This window comes from Scleropages formosus, chromosome 2 (assembly GCF_900964775.1).
Source record: "Scleropages formosus chromosome 2, fSclFor1.1, whole genome shotgun sequence".
Taxonomy (NCBI): domain Eukaryota; kingdom Metazoa; phylum Chordata; class Actinopteri; order Osteoglossiformes; family Osteoglossidae; genus Scleropages; species Scleropages formosus.
This window is the reverse complement of record NC_041807.1, coordinates 1662109-1679539: the sequence shown is the minus strand read 5'-3', so window position 1 is coordinate 1679539 and position 17431 is coordinate 1662109. Positions and strand designations below refer to the sequence as shown.

At 46.2% G+C, this 17431-nt stretch overlaps 2 protein-coding genes across 2 annotated transcripts; both read right to left on the bottom strand.

Moving 5' to 3' along the window:
* Positions 1 to 7062: 7062 nt before the first annotated feature.
* ube2nb (ubiquitin-conjugating enzyme E2Nb) lies at positions 7063 to 11593 on the bottom strand. Its single transcript, XM_018751250.2, has 4 exons — positions 11459 to 11593; positions 8761 to 9007; positions 8335 to 8475; positions 7063 to 8123 (listed from the first exon to the last, which is right to left on the bottom strand). Exons 1-4 carry the CDS (start codon positions 11486 to 11488, stop codon positions 8077 to 8079), a joined length of 465 nt encoding a protein of 154 aa, XP_018606766.1. The 5' UTR covers positions 11489 to 11593; the 3' UTR covers positions 7063 to 8076.
* A 963-nt stretch (positions 11594 to 12556) lies between these two features.
* mrpl42 (mitochondrial ribosomal protein L42) lies at positions 12557 to 16188 on the bottom strand. Its single transcript, XM_018751289.1, has 5 exons — positions 16091 to 16188; positions 14913 to 14979; positions 14338 to 14422; positions 12909 to 13072; positions 12557 to 12713 (listed from the first exon to the last, which is right to left on the bottom strand). Exons 1-5 carry the CDS (start codon positions 16167 to 16169, stop codon positions 12668 to 12670), a joined length of 441 nt encoding a protein of 146 aa, XP_018606805.1. The 5' UTR covers positions 16170 to 16188; the 3' UTR covers positions 12557 to 12667.
* Positions 16189 to 17431: the final 1243 nt, after the last annotated feature.

Here is a 17431-nt window from a genome sequence, read left to right as displayed (position 1 = left end):
ATCTAACCTCATCAAATTAAATTCGAATCAATTTCTTTTTACGGAGCGTTCTTCTCATCGAGAAGACACAGCACTGATTTAAGTTCAGGATGTACAGAATGCAATACAAATATCGAATACGGAGCAGCAGCAGTTATAGCTGAAAACTAGGATACGTCAGCTGGCAACTGAGGAGAGGAAAACAAAAAAACTCCAAGCTTTGATGAAGGGGAGAAAAAGAAACCTCTAGGGGTCAAAGTACCAGTGGCTGGTCATCCCTCCTGGGCATTCCAAAGTGGAATGAGGAGATGGGGTGGAGTTGTCATTAAGATTTGGACTGAAACTTATTGGTAATTTAGGAGTTTTACCAATCAAAGGGAGAATTCAAGTCAAGATCAATTACAGTGATCCAATATTTCACCTCTGTTTGTTTTTACATATTCCTAACAGAAATTGTAATAGAAAGAATGCATAATGGAGAGGCTTTGGTCGAAGGCTCTTACATGGTTGCTGTCCATGGTCCATGTCATCAGGTTTATTGGAGAGGATTCAGTCTTAATAAACTGCAGGGTCCGTCATCGGGGCAGGTCATATTTTTTCTAGACATACATGACCACTCTACGCTATGAGCTCTGCTGGGGACAGTGACAGGGTGAGAAATGAATGGACTTTGCTTGTGCAGTTTATAGCCGCATGACAGATGGGTCCCACCGTTGTTACTGTTGAATATAGCAGCCCGTTTGGAGCTGCCACTAACTGTAATCTTCTCCGCAATGGCACCAAAATAGACACCCGGACTGCCGAATGAGAAATTACACCTTTTCGTTTCCATTGTCCATCTACCCCGGACTTACACGCACAGCGCCAAGGGGCAGAGAGAGCAATTAACTGGCCTATACAGCGGTGTTGGAGGGTGGGGGGAGGTGATCATATTGCCAAATGGCACCAAATTTCATTGTAAAGAATGCAGGGTACAGTGCAGCAATGTCTGTATAATCATACTTCTACTTCACTAATTTTCTGCAAAGCACCTTACAAATATTTTGCTGTTTCTACAGCTGCATCATTTTTACTGGAGCAATTTAGGGTCAGTACCTTGCTCAAGGCTACTACACCTGGGACCTTCAAGTCTACAGGCAGCAGCCCTACCCACTACGCTACCAGCAACCCCTCGGACGACGACATCAAAATGGTACGGTAAAAATTATTTTAGTATGGTATCAGCTGCAAAACCGGACACCCCGGTCTCGCTCTGTGGCAGACTATGCCGAAGAGATCACATGACACCTCGGGTTGCTCACTGGCAACTTTCTGTGTATAAAGTCATTAAAACAAAATGTGGAGGGGCCGCACGTGGCTCCGTCGGGAACTGATTTACAGGAGTCCTGTACAGTCATGCACGTATTTGTGTGGAAGTTCCGCACTGCTGAATGACTTCTTCTCCTTCTTCTTCTCTGGCAGCACTGCTCACTGGTTCGCTACGCTGTTAAGGAGGAACTAACAAGAAAATAACAGGAAGATTGTATGTTGGGGGGGGGCATGGTGGCACAGTGGCACAGCAGGTTTGGCCTGTCCCTGCTCTCCGGTGGGTCTGGGGTTTGAGTCCCGCTTGGGGTACCTTGTGATGGACCGATGTCCCATCCTGGCTGTGACCCTCCCCCTCCAACCCCATGCCCTGTGCTGCCAGGCTAGGCTCTGGCTTGCAGTGACCCTGCTCAGGACAAACTGTGTGTGTGTGTGTGTTGCTTTATTCTATATTCAATTTGTGCGTTAGAAGAGAGGGCACAGCAACCAACCTTTTTCCCCAAAAACAGCTACAACTAGACAGTATGCTGAGACTACCGCCACCGTCTTCATGCACAAAGTAGACTGCACACTGGACAGCTGCTAGCGTAGTGGTTTGAGTCTCTGCCTTTGGATCCAAAGGTTGCAGGTTTGATTGCCCACCTCTGGCTGTAGTACCCTTGAGCAAGGTACTTACCCTAAATTGCTCCAGTAACACTACCCAGCTGTGTAAATGGGTAAATAATTGTAAGCTGCATCAGCTAAATGAATAAATGTAATGTAAATGTACCAAATCTAGTTTAGCTCGCTCTATAAGACCGCAGGTCTTTGCATAGCTGTCATTCACGGGTACGTTGTGGTGGGGAGTGCAGTGCTCTCGACACATTCTTCAGCTGTACATTCTCTGTTTGGGGGGGCAGTGGGAAGGAGCACTTTGCCAGAGGTGGTACTGACGTCTCTCGGCCCGATGACTGATTAAAGCCAGGCTATTTGGCCATCTGTACCACTCTCACCCTGTTTCCCGGAACCTCTTCTGCTTCTGGATAGGAAAATCTGAATTTCTCCATGGAGCAGCGTGGTGAGATAGAGCAGCTTACGATGAGGATCACGCGTTCGACGGGCAGCTGTGCGGCTGCGGTGGTTATCGGTAGCGAGGTACCGCTGGAACTGAGTCGGCGCCACACGGATGACTTAAGCAGGATGAGCCCTTCTGTCTCGTGTCGACAGATCGCATCCAGAAGATGATTGGTTCGCATCCCTATTGTGCGTTATGCATTAATCTCTAAATGGTTGTTTTTACGGCGTAATTTATAGTAATTTCCTTAAGAGGCGTGACGTAATAGTGTGGGAACAGAAGACAGGTACGCGACAAGAATTTACGACGATTAAGTCTGCCCCGCGACTCTGGTTTCGTTACTCTGCCGCCGCGCCTAGGTACCGATTCGAGCAGTTCGCCGAGGACGTGGATCGCAAGATCCATCTCGAGCAAAAGGGACGTCCTGACGAGAGGTTTCGTCAACGAATGTATTGAGCAACGTTGGCGGCGCTCAGCAAACTGTCAACAGGCCTCTTTTTCGAGCGCCTGTGGGCTGTGATAAGAAAACCATCTCTTAGCCAACACTTGAGTCAAAGACATAATGTTCCAATAATTATCGTTGGCAAAGCGACATCGTAGTAGACACTGCAATTTCTTTATGCACAACAGCCCTGTTTTCCTACACAGGCTGCGTGAGATATAAACAACAAAGTATTATTTGTCCTACCTTTTTGTCTTCTGGTTCCACACAAATGAATGGAGGCGGTCACTTTGTACCCTTGGGACAGAAATAAGGGAAACATGTAATCTGGCCCATAATGCACCGAAAAGGCGTAAACAGAAGGGAGTCTATAATTTGCACGCTGTTGCAACGTGAAACAAAGTTCACGGTGCTGGTTAGAGCCGGAGACTCAGTTATCCCAGCGGACGATCGGGTGACCAGGTACGGTATGAATACGAAGAGCGAGCGCATTTTTACACTTTTCTGTTTCGGCTTTAAACTTCTCATTTCACGCAGTGAGACTCGTGGTCAGAGATAATTTATATTCAAAGTGTATTTTCAAAGTAGTTTTTTTCTTTAAACAATACACCGGAAATGGCTAAGGACTAATAAAAGACTGTTACTTGTATGTGGGGGGGGGTGCGGTGGCGCGGTAGGTCGGACTGGGTCCTGCTCTCAGGGGGGTCTGGGGTTTGAGTCCCACTTGGGGTGCCCTGTGATGGACTGGCATCCCGTCCTGGGTGTCTCCCCTCCCCCTCCAGCCCTACGCCCTGTGTTGCCGGGTTCGGCTCCGGCTCCCCGTGACCACGAATGGGACAAGTGGTTCCAGCTGGTGTGCGTGTGTGCGTACTTGCATGTGCTGACTTTGTTCAAGGCACCTAATTCACAGTTTTAGGTTCTGTGTGCTATCCTACTTAACTATTTATACACCTTGGTAGGTTTTACTATAGCAGCTTAGGGTAAGTATTGTGCTCAAGGGTGCTAGAACAGGAGTGGCGGTTAGGGTTAAGGTTAGGGTTCGATACTGTACTACAGTACCTGATGCATCCCGTGCATTAAACACAGCTGAGGAGGTTTCCACCTTCGCGTGGGATCGATGACATAAACTCTCCTGACCGTCACTGTTCAGTAGCATCCTGCCATTCTTGAGGTCTCCACCTGAGCTTCTGTAGCTGTTGAGGCCTCCAGCCTGAGTTCAAGGACAGCTGGGTGGTGACATTGTGTGTAAGTCCAGGCTGCATAAAACTGTCCATATTTAACTTTTTTTTTTTATAGAAATCATTGCCATCATCCTAAAACCAATGAGAGGTCAGCACACTGGAATGTAGCGGGATCCGCGGAAACTGTAGGGTCCTGCTAGACAGACACGCCTCTTTCGGGCGTAAAGATTTACTCGCTTTATTCACCCGAGCACACGCAGCGCGTGCATGTTCAGTACACTTAGCTGGAGATCCAGATCATAGACCTCATGATTTAATGATGAGTCAGTGGTGAGACAGGCCATCATATTTCTAGCCCTTATTTCATCACTGAAATCACCCTTCCCTTCTCCCGCCCATGACGGACACTTCATTCTGGCTACGTTTCATTCTATCCACGTACAGATACTCCACACTGTCCTGCTGATCCATACATTGGAGACCTCTGAAGACCCCTTAGGGTGAATACGTGACTCAATATGGAGAATTACTACATAATCACCACTTTTGTAGAAGTATTCCCCACCCCCTTAGTCCCCAGCTTTATCTTCATTTATTGACAGCTCAGCAGCCACCTGGTCTGGTAACCTTATCTCAGTTCTTATGGTGAAATGCCCTCTTTCTATCAGTCTTTGTTTTCACGTTGATTGGCGATCAGTTAGTGTGGAATGAATCACACCTTGAACACAACAGATCATCGGTGTGTCTCCCAGTCAATTTCACGAGGGCAAGGCTGAACGCTTTCCGCTGATACGGCAACACGAGATCTTGGCGAACATATTTTCTCGGGCAAAACTAATGCCGTGTCCGAGTACACAAAACAACGGGTGTAGAGGGATGATATTTCTACGGGTGGGTCTGGGGATCGCAATGGCCGGTTGCGAAATTTCTAAATACTCTCACACAAGATGTACATTGCACTGGAGAAAAGCCTGATTAAAATGGAAATGAAAATAAAGATGTGAGTTACACCAAATGGATACAGTGACAACATAAGAAGAATCTGACACTGGAAAACAGCTTTACTGAAAGCACAAGGCAAAAACGAATTCGGTTCCCAACGACGCTTGTCCATCGGGAAACGCTGACTTGCGTACGAATAAAAAAAATCTCTGCAAATGTCTCGAAACGTTGGTGAAAAAGCCCACCCGGAAACGGACGGACACTATTAGGTTGGTTTTACCGTTTTTCCCGGGTGAATGCAAAGGCAGCGTTACCGTCGTTGTCATTTATCCGTACATAGGAACTATAATTGTTCCTTAATACTTTCACTTGACTTTAAATGCTCTGTTTCTTCACACTGCCATATAAAGACATATTTCCACACACTGAAAGTGGGAGGGTGTTGCAACCCTGAGCTCCACAAACCTGCACTGGGCTCATTCACGGTACAAGTTCGACTAAACCCTGGTAAATAACCCCTGTAGCCAAAACCTTGTCCTTCTCACTGCGTTCAGTCCACACTGAATTTCTGAGATGTTTTCACTGTCTGAGGTTGCAGGTGAGAACCCTGGGTAGATCAGCTCCAAACCGCTTCCTACCAGATGGAGCTGCGGTTAACAAAGGTCAAGAATGCGGACAAACAGTTTATTTATAAAGTCGACTGAAACAAAAGGAGCAGAATTTTTGCCTTGAGCGCCACGGAATCCCGCAGAATGTCTTCTCGACTTTTCCGCGCCCTTCTGCACGTTCTTTGGTGGCACGAAGTGGAAAAAGCGTGGACGGAACAGTCTTCTTCGTAGAAAATTGTCTGAGATTATCTGGGTGACGACTGCACCGTAGGTCTGTAGCCGGAGGAAGAGCGACAGAGGAGCCGTCCGGTGCCAGAACACCCATAAAGCACGGCCGTTGCCGCGAAGCATTCTGCGACCGCGCCTCTTCCACACCCCACGGCCGATTACGGTTATTCATCCGGAACGAACCAGACCCGATCAGACCGAGTCCTTCAGGACATCTCGCCGAGGACCATAAATCTTTACGCGCCCCGTTTGCACAAGACGCCTAGATATCGGCTGCGAAGGTTTTAGTTTGCGGACAGCCCTGCAGCTATGACTCATTGTTGACACGCAAACATATTTATGCACAAAAAAAATATTGCAACATCACAGCTGGGAAATATGCTGGGGAATTCGCTTTTCGAGCAGAGAAGGGCCCCCGCACCTCTCCGAGTAAATACAGCGGTGGACCCGTCTTAATAACATCACCGTGCCCTGGTGCACGCGTGGGCAGACTTCCACACACGCACACACGCGATGAGCATATGAGACAGTTACTCTACGTTTGTTCGCTGCAAAATGGCTCTGCAAAACACAGGGTTGCTTATGCTGTCAGACATTTGCTCACAGGCCTTCCAGTCATGGAAGAGCAATAATTATTTTTCATTTTGCAGCTTACAGAGTGCAGTCGGCAACCGAACTATACTACGTGACAGGTTAGGAATCTGACAGATGGAGTGACGGAGGAAGGGGAAACCAGAGGTCGGAGGCTAAACGCTGCAGTGACGTAGTGCAGGTGTTGCCAACGGCTACGGGGCTGGAGGACGGACGGACACACACACGAGCAGCTCTCCGCCGGGGCTTTCTACTCGCAGCTCCTGGCGTGGTTCGGGGTCCGAGGAATCGAGGTACCAACGCAGACCCTACGCGCACGGCCTGCGGAAAGGTCTAGATCTAGAGGAAGCGCATCAAATGTTGGCTCGACACCCCGCACAGGAGCACGGAAAATGGTCTACCTTTCCGTCACTTTTCCAAAACAACAGGAGCATCAGGGTTCGGTCGTTCTTGGGGATGTACCAGTTGAGCAGCCGGGCTCCACTGCTCCATTCTACAGCTTGAGCGCCACCGTATGGCCGTGCAGGGTTCAGCAAATGGGATCCAAGGTCTCCGTGGTCCACCTACCATGTCCGCAAATGCCAAGAAAGCAGACATCCAAGATGAAAGGGGCTGTAAAAATGATCGCATCAAATCTGCATCTCAGATAAGCGTATTTCCGTACGTGTGGAGACGTGCTTCAAACAAACTGCGCAAGGGCCACTTGTACTAATCAACAGAGTAGTTTATTTACAGAAAGAACAAAGAATGCAGATGGACTTCTCATATTTTAACAGTAGGAAACCGTTTTGCTCCTCTTTTATATAAAGAATGAATTTACAATCAGTTTATTTTAATACAGCTTTTTAACCAAGAACCAATGATGAACTTGAGTGATAAAGCCACCTGTCGGATCACTGGAGCTCAGCAAAGGTAGCAACCTTCCGGCCAAGGAAACGAAAAGGTGGAAAGCCAGCAGTCAAACCCGAGGCAGAGCCCAGCAAAGCAACCAGAACCCACTTTGTGTGGGAAAAGGCAAGAAGGAAAACATAACATGAAAACCAAAACAGAACAAAATATCACTAAAACACAAAAGATTTACACATTTTTTTTTCCTTTTCCCAGACAAGCCATACAAAAAAGTCACAAGCCTATATTAGACTACATTGAGAGCAATCACAACTGTATAAATGGTGATGATGGTGGTGGAGGCCTCATTTTCATTTAGATGTTGTTACCTTCTCTCGGTCCAAGTTGGACAAACTCTTTACAAGCCTAGCGCCGCTGTTTCTACAGGACCTAAAAGAATAGGCTGAAGTGGCATGATCAGGTAGACCTAGTTAGCTGTGTTTCATTAAACCAGGAGCATCACAAACCAAAACAAACATTAAAAAAAGAAAAAAAAAAAAAAAAGAAAAAAAGTTAAAAGCACTCCGTGCTGACAGCACTCTGGCACCCCCACCACCCTGCGTCAGGCCAGAGTTGCCAATGAGATGCCGTGTGCAGCCAAAGTCACCAGGCCCCCCAAACAAAGTTAAAAAGCATGTGGCAAGTCACAGGCCTCTGCCCACGCTTACAGTGAACCAGGACATAGACAGCTGTTACTGTGCATTTAAATCAAACAAATGGTCTTTTGCTTTGTTTTTTCCCCCATTTAATATATTCTTTGTTTCATTTCTTCTAAGACTGTGTCCTTTAAATGCAAACAGAAAAGGATAGGGTCTTGGCGGAACAGAAGAGCGGTGTTCACACTTGGGACTTCTATTTTTAAACTTCAATGTTATTTCCTGCGTAAAGCCTGGTCCATGTGCGGGCTGAAAGACACAAAGCGGACAGAGGTCGTTACGGAAAGATGCTTCAATCCAACATACTTGAGCTCCAGGTTCAGAAATATGACGATAAATGACTTCTTAAAGTGCTAGGCACCGATTTCTCTTTTCTTACAGAACCTAAAATCATAGGAAATAAACACACACAAAAATGATTAAAATACCAAATACAGCATGTGCTTCGTCTCCCGCTTACCTGTCTCTATGGCTTGAGCTTCGTTGGTTTTCCATTGCTCTGCAACATCATTAGCTAGTGGATCATCTGGGTTGGGTGCACTTAATAATGCCTGGATGGATAAGAGCACCGTGCGGATCTGCAGAGCGGGAGACCACTTGTCTGCAAGGAAAAAGAGGAGATTTTACTGAAGTGGGTAAAATACGTGTCACCCTCTAGACACAAAGCTCGAGGACCTGAATTAATGTGTCCGAGACCCTAGAAATGTATGATTTTACTTAACGGGGTCCTGGCTAGCAAACTAATTCAATTTATGAACCAATCACAAAATCTAACAGCACTTAGTTATACAAACAAATGACTAGGTTGGCAGCACTCACTCTGTGTGGTTAATATGAGTCATGGCCTCTAACAAAAGTAGAGTTGGCACCATTAATGATAATTTACCTTTGAGAATGTCTAGGCATATTCTCCCCAACTTGTCTACGTTGGGGTGGTATATTTTGGTCATGAAGCGTACTTTAGGAGCTGCCATTGGATATTCTTCCGGTAGAAAAAGTTCAAGTTTAAAAGTCCCTCCTTCGAAGGGAGAATCCTGGGGTCCAGCGATGACCACGTGGAAATAGCGGGCATTTCCCTCGTCCGGTTCCGCCTTGATCCCAGGTACGGGCTCTGCGAGCAAACGCTGTGTCTCCTGGAAGGGAGGCAAGCACAAAAACATGCGCGTATATGGAAGGTGTCAAAATGGAGCAAAACATCAGGTTCTTGAAACATATTTTCACAAGAGGAGAGAGGAAAAAGAAAAACTAGACCTCACATTCTTCCTGCCACTAGTGTTCAACACGCTTGTTCAAAAACAGCGCAAGCGTGGAGATGTCTGCTGTAAAACCCACAGTAATACAATATATATATATATATACACTCAGTACAATGCATATTCAATCCATCAAAGTGAATTAAAATTTAAACCTAAATACACTTTGGCAAAGAGGAAATGCAACAAATTCATTTTTCACTCAGCTGATGCCTCTGCACAAGAGAACTTATAAAGGCAGGATTGTTAGTGTTTTTAAGAGTAGAGGGTAGCGGTCATATAAAAATATAAGCTATACTTCAGTTAATTCCGTTGTCTATGGTCAATTAAACTGTTAGGTTTGGACACTAAGCTACTTATTTGCCCATTTATACAAATGGATGCTTTTTACTGAAACAATTCAGGTAAAGTACATTAACAGAGGGTACTATAGCGGGAGTGCTGTAGATAACAGAAGATCCAATATCAATCAATAAATTATCAGTTTTACAAATAACCTGCTTTTTAACCATTAAAAACTAAAAGATCCAGACCAAAGACATGTTTGTTCCAGGCAACAATGATGGATTGGGCCATTGGCTAAAGGCACAGCTGGTAGTGTAGCGGTTAGAGCTGCCGCCTTTAGAGCCAAAGGTTTGCAGGTTCGAATCTCATGTCTGAGATCCAGCTCTAAGAACTATTTACCCGTTCCCCAGCTGTAAAAATCACGAACAAACGTAAAGACCACGGAACAGCACAGAGTCTAGAGATCGGTCACCGAATTCACCGTGAAATTTACACGACCGACCAAGTGATAAACGTTCATCATTCCGACTCGAAAGAGAAACTCGCCGCGAAAAGGGAAGTTCCAACAACTCGTCAGGAACATTGCAAAGAACAACCACTCATCTTCCCCAGAACATAAGCAAAAAGTGAGTATTTGGCCTCTCCTGAAAAAAATAGTTTCCATCAAACGAAATTCCTCCACGGAGCGAAGGAGAGACTGATTTCCGGCACCGTGGACAAGACAGGCCTTGCGTTCGCCGGTCACTCTGTCAAACACCTCTGGAAAGAAGCGAACATTTGTCTGGACCTTTCCATTAAATACTACTGGCCACATGATCACACACAATGAATGAAACATTGTAACCATGTGAGCCTTTGATCTCTGCACATGGGCCCCGGCTCCAAAAAAACCCATCAAAAACATTGATAAAGGGGTGGAAAGACACATACTGACAAACAGCTGTTGTAGGTGACGCAGCGGGCTGTAGCACATCGCACATCTCTCTCTCTCTCTCTCTCACACACACACACACACACATGCACACTACAGCTCGCGCTCCTTCTCCACCTCACTCGTGTTCTTCTCAACTACTTTACGAATCATCTCCTTGGCGTCGCGTCGGTCAGTCATTTTCCCGAGTGTGTACATGACCGCAAGTGTGCGATGCACTGAGTGTGTGTGTGTGTGTGTGTCATGTGCTGCTCACCGACCCTCCCGCGGCTTCTCGGCACCTCCAGGACACGAAGACAAAAAGAAGAGGCGCTTCGCTCCATCCCCTCACGCAGACAAAAGAGCAGCAGTGTGTGTTCCACACATTCTTCTCCACGTCCCGCCGACACACACACACACGGGGTGGATACAGATCCGTGCGGCTCGTGCCGAGACCCCTGTGCGACCGCAGAACTGCGTGAGGCCCGAGTTCCTCTATTCACTTCACCCAGATACATGACTTAAGTCATGAAGCCGCAAACACAAACGCTCATTTGAGCCACAGTTTTTTTTTTTTTTTTCCACGTCCGGCCGGTTCCGGACCCGTATTACTCCACCGCCGCCGGGTGGTGGTGCGAGCGGCGGGCGGCGGGTGGCGGGTGGCGGTCGAGGCCCCGGCGGCTCAACTGCGCGCCGCTCTTACGTTTCTTTTCACAATTTCAATTCATTTGAAGCTCCGGCGACGCGTCGCAGCACGAAACTCCTCCTCCCGCCGCTCTCCTGCCTGCCCTGCCTGCCCTGCCTGGTCCAGCGGCCCGAGCAGTAGCTGCTCCTCCTGCGAGAGGAACAGCATCTACCGGTCGCACGCGCGAGCCGCGAGCGGCCCGCCCGTCGCCATCTTTATTCGGCAGTGAGTCGTGTTTTGAAGGCCGCGGCGTGCGGGTTCGCGGTACAGAATAAACGGAAGTGAGAGGCTCCGGGGCACACGGACGACCGACGGGACGGGCAGGCAGGCAAGTCTCTGCAGCCTGCACTTGCACTCCCACCGCACGGATTTTTTTTTTTTTCCAGCTTTTGTGACATCCTGGAACACTGACTGCCCGTACTGCAAGCTTCATAAAATGAAATACAATTACCTTAATGATCCTGCGGGGCAGTCCTGCCATCTTGTCTTTAATGCGGTTTAAACCGTGACTTGATCAGTGCGTCTCCTCTCGCTGGCGCAGAACGCGCATGCGCCGCTGTCGATACGTCTCCTCTAGTGGGAGCGAACTGCGCATGCGGTAACGACCCTGCGTCACATTTCCTTTGCGCTGACGGAGCAGGGGCGGGTGTCTCCCGCTGATACCCGAGAGGACGATGGGAAATACCTTCGCTCAGCGAATTAGTATCAAATTAACTCCTGAATAATTCCTTGAAATACACACACACATTTTCCGAACCGCTTGTCCCATACGGGGTCGCGGGGAATCGGAGCCAACCCGGTAACACAGGGCGTAAGGCTGGAGGGGGAGGGGACACACCCAGGACGGGACGCCAGTCCATCGCAAGGCACCCCAAGCGGGACTCGAACCCCAGACCCACTGGAGAGCAGGACCCGGTCCAACCGACTGCAACACCACACCCCCTCCTTGAAATATTATTTCTAATATTTTTGGACCCCTTTACCCAACAGGTTTTTTCACCCCTGTATGTAGTGATTAAAAATATCCACCATAACCAGCAGCTAGAGAAGTCAGCAGGCTAGTAGAAAGGCATTTAAAGTGTTCTATTCAGCGTACACACACACACACAGAGGCTGAAACTGCCCATCCCGAGCAGGGTCACCACGAGCTGGAGCCTAACCCAGCAACGTAGGGCACAGGGCTGGAGGGGACACACCCAGGACAGGATGCCAGCCTGTCACAAGGCACCCCAAGCGGGACTCGAACTCCAGACCCGCCAGTGAGCAGGACCCGGCCAAACCCACTGCGCCACCGCACCCCCCCAAAAGCAAAAACTGAGACTTATTACTTGAATTGGCTGGGCTGAAAACATGTAGGGAGTGGGAACTTCTAGGCTTAGAACAGAAAGTTTCTGCCCTGCAACATGGTTACAATGAAATTCCAGTGCAGTATTATATTCTGTGTACAACATTCTGTTTCAAACTCATAAATGTGAAATATTTCCCCCAACTCTAAGAGTTCAGACAACCTTCAACACACCTGTAATTAGAAATATCTCCTAAATGATTATTTTGGATTACCCTTGTTTATTTTTAGTACATCTGCACAATCAACTGGATTTGGAAATAGTTCACATTACATACATAGTAACAAAGCTGAACTTATTACACCGGCCTTGGACTATCTGTCTTTCGGGGGATTCATCTTCTTGCGTCTTCTGTGGTACCTGAGAAACAACAGCACACTCAGTTTTAGCAGAACTATTATAGAAGGTTAAAGATCCACCCAGTTACTGAAAAAAAAAAAAACAAACTACTTTGAGTTTCTGTTCTCCAGTTGTTGGTAGGGTGGTTTGCCCTGCATCAGACTGCACTCTATCCCAATGATGAAGAACCAATGAGAAAGTAAACGAAAAACTTACTGGCCATAGGGATACCATCGGTGCTTCGTGGTGAAGAACATCTTACTGAGTTCTTCAATGGTGGGGCCTTCCCGGTTCTGCAGGACCTCTTTACTCAGGTGGGCCTTCAACACTTGGTCGTGCGTCTCTGCAGGGTTTGTCAGCGGGTCCGGTCGAGGAATGGGCTGCATTGAAACATATTCAAAAGAGCAATGAAAAGAACATTAAAAACTCAAAGATGGCCATTTTATGTCTACTAACTTATTAGTTGCTGCATTTACCATATTATGTATTTGATCCGACTGTTTACCAGAGAAAATATTCTGCAGAACATAAAAAAGGACATTTTCCTTTTTCGTGTCAGTATCCATCACGAAAGATTTGATGGAGGCTATATTTAGGAATAATTCTATTGCAACATTCATGCCAACAGGCTGACTCCTCAGCTTACAAACACAATTGGAACGAGAAGACTGTCTGCGAATTCAAAATCACTTTTACCACTAAGTCAAAATCAATAAATATTTGGTAATATGACATCCTTCAGTTTATCGAAGGGTCAGATCTGTAATAGTATTTATTTACTTTGAGACACCTTAAAAGTAAAGCCAATTTTTAAAAATAAAAAACACTAAAAGGACAACAAAATAAAAATGTTGTCTTCACAATACTCCTACTCAATGTCAACAGTGGACCAGTTAACCCTGTAAACACATGCAACATTTGCCATCTTATTGATCACCACCACATACAAACATCACATTACAGCCGTGAACACTCTGGAAACGAGTTCAAATAAGATGGTTCTAAACTCCTTTTGTTTCTGTGAGCATTTTACTGCCAGGTAAAGTTCTGATTACAGCTGTCCCTGTCTGCTCGAAGGTCCTGGGTTTGCTGCTGTAACAACCTTGAGCAAGACATTAACCCTAAACTTGCTCCAGTGAAAATTGCCCAGCTGTATAAATGGGTATATAATTAAAAGAAGCTTATCACTGTAAACTGCTCTGGAGAAGGGGTCAGGGCCCATTAAATGTTTATGAAAAATAAACTGACAACAAAATGAATAAAAAGCTAAATACACCATACAGTTCTATCACTATTACTTTTCCATTTTCAAGGTTTATGTCAAGGTTGCTGCTTTATGACAATGTTGCAGCAGTCCTGAAAAAAAGAACTTAAATAGTATTGTTCCAGTAAAATACCTACATCAGTAAATGCGAGAAAATGTGTTATCCAAATGTTGTATCGCGCCACAGTACTCATATCTTTGTTTTGAAATAAAAATTTCTCACATTACACAAAAACACACACAAAGTTACATATTTGTAACAGTAAGACAGGAAAAACACATACACACATTGTCTTACGCCCTGTGTTGCTGGGTTAGGCTCCAGCTCCCCGGCGACCTCATATGGGGGAAAAAAAACTTGGCCAAATTTTCCTCACTCACCTGAGAAAGGTCATATGGAAAATCCACAGAAGGGTGGTAACACACCACAGTTTTACCATCAGATGTCAACCCAATCTCTACTTTGCTGTGGAAAAAAAGGAGAAACCATTCTGAACAACAATGGATTGTCAAATCAGTAGGAGTTATCAAGCAAGTTACAAACAAGACTTTATCACTGAGAAGTCAAGGCTAAAACTGACTCAATGTCACTAAAAGCTGACCAAACAACCCTAAATAATATGTACAGTTTTGCTGTACTCCAATACAATATACCCTCTTTACCATAAAGTCACCACACTTTATACATTGTAAAGCTAATTGCCTAGCTGATGCTGGTATCCAAAGCCACTTCATGGCAAGTGCCTTTACCAAGGGTACTACAGCAGGAGCGGGATTTCAATGAGGAACGTTTATATTACAAGTCCATGACCTTAATCACTACGCTATTTGGCTCTGCAAAACAGTTTACTCTTACTATACAATCTACACAGTCATAAAAGACCCAAAGTGTGTCCCTCTTTTAACAGGGGTTTCTTCCTTTCAGAAAGGAACATCCTCAGCTTGTGCTTATTTACCAGCTCGGGCTGTCGGATGGCAGCCCATGGTCTGTGGACTGCTGGCGAACGCACACAAAGCTCCCACCTGTGGACAAAGCACACCCGGGGACATTTTAATCCGTACGGACAGTTTCCTTAAAACACTATTTGCAGTATTCAGTAGCACACAGTCAGAAAGATCTGCAAGCCAACAGAACATGCAGAATCACAGCGCTACACAGTGGCCAATCTTAGAACTTATTGATCGTGCCAGTATTTCCTTAGGGATGCCTAAGAAGTTCAGTACAATCTGAAGCACACTAACTCAACATTTCTGGTTCTCCAAGTTAGTGACAATAATCTGAATACGTCAGCCACTGGGGGGGGCATGGTGGCGCAGTGGGTTTAGCCACGTCCTGCTCTCTGGTGGGTCTGGGGTTCGACTCCTGCTTGGGGTGCCTCGCGACGGAGTGGCGTCCCATCCTGGGTGCGTCCAATCCCCCCTCCAGCCCTGTGTTGCCGGGTCAGGCGCTGGTTCGCCGTGACCCCGCTTGTGTGTGTGTAAGCCACTGTGTTGTTATGACCTAGAAATAAACCTCGTAGTTCTATTAAATAGCAAGCATTGCTCTGTAGATTAAGAAAAAGATGAGTGTAGAATAAAAGTGGGCTGTATGAAGGTTAAACAGGGCCACAACTGTTTGGCTGTGTTAAACAGGACTGATCTACACTCATTTAGGTGATGCTTTTCTCCAAAGAAACTTGCAATGTTAAGGTACTTACAATTATTTATCCATTTATATAGCTGGGCAATTTAACCAGAGCAATTTAGGGTAAGTATCAGGCCCTAGGGTACTACAGCTGGGGATGGGATTCGAACCTATGACCTTGGGTCCAAAATGTGTATATCTATAAGTTCTAGTTCTAGAAGCTGTAGCGTAAGCGTGGAAGGAACAAAAAAAAAAACTCCCAATCGAAAGGGGAGGAAAAAAAACTTCTGGGTCCAAGTGCCAATGGCTGTCCCCCCCTCCGACACATTCTACATTATTTATCAAGTCCATGATTTACAGTTGCTGTCAGTAACTGTGTGTGTGTTAAAGCTAGTAGCTAAGCTAACTTACTAAGTGCCAAACGTGATGTCCCAGTTCACGTAAACACTATTTTCACAGATATTAACCTTTCAAATGTTCTATTGAAACGTGTTTAAAATAGACACTTACTCGCTGAATGCCTCTGTCTGGCAAAATTTAAGAGCCTTAGGAAGACGCCGGTCAACCTGGTTGTTTGACCTGCGGCCATACTGCTAGCTACCGGAAGTGCTAGGGTGCGACGGTGAAAACAGTCCGTGGTGAAACATAGTCACAAAGAAGCGTTCCGGGCTCGGGGGTGAGAGGTGGACGTTATTCTATGGATTTCATTCGCTAATCTGGAGCAGTTCTAGTTCTAACCTTTCGGACAGCACTAGTCTCTATGAATTACTCAGATGCTTAAGGGATATAAAGATAAACACATTGTGAAATAGTTCATTTTCAAACAGTACAGTTTTAACTGACATCAGCAGCACATATGCTTCCAGCTCAATACAGTAACTGCTTAAGAGATTCATTTGTTTAATGTTTCAGATGAATTGAGCATACAGAAATGGCAGATGGACCAAATGAAGTTTCCTGACGTGTCTAAATGCCAGAATCTTTATTCTGGGGAACATAGAGAGCATCCATGACTGCAAGATATCCATAGATTAGGATGTTTGCATGCCTCTTCCTTGGTCAGAGCTTGCTAAAAGTATGCCTTTCGCAGGTTCTGTAAATCTCAGAATTTATGGGAGAGTTGAGGCAACGATGTCAAAACAATGTGTTCCAATCATCTGAATATATGAAAACTTGAAGCGCTGATGAGCTCTCAAAATTCAGTATGAGACCTGAGTTAACAGTGCACTGATCTCCCCAGTGTGTTAAATTAGAATCCCACTCCACACTGCCCACTAGGCTGATGTCTTAGGACAAACCAAGTTTTTCCATGTTCACTCTCAAGGTTCTCACTTGAGTGGGCAGGGCAGCTGGATGAGCCCACTGCAGGAAGCAGGAATGAAGCGCCCTTCGATTGGGTCAATGCCTCACCCCGGTTTGCTGCCCTTGCTGTTGAGGAGGGCCCTCAGGGGCACTTGACATGTGGAGATGAGAGGCTGAAATCCTGCAGCAGTAGCATGGTTTCAAAAAAGCCTTGGTACAAACAATCCCTCTGCAGCAGTTACCACCACCAATAACTGTCCAGTGTCAGTGTGGTGCATGTGCTGATCGTGGTATTCTGCACAGCGGCACCAGAGAGTGGGTCAAATCTGTCTTCGCCGCGTCACAAAGTAGAACACAGGGCGGTCTGAGCATCTCACAACCAAGCAGTTGTAGACATTGCCCATTACTCAAGTCCAGTGGAGAACAGATGTAGGTGCACAGCTGGCTGGTTTTACCTTTACAGATCCACTAGTGCAGCCTACTGCACCACCCGCCGCTTAACTGAGCTCTGCTGTTCATGCAACATTCAAGTAGACTGGCTCCTCTAAC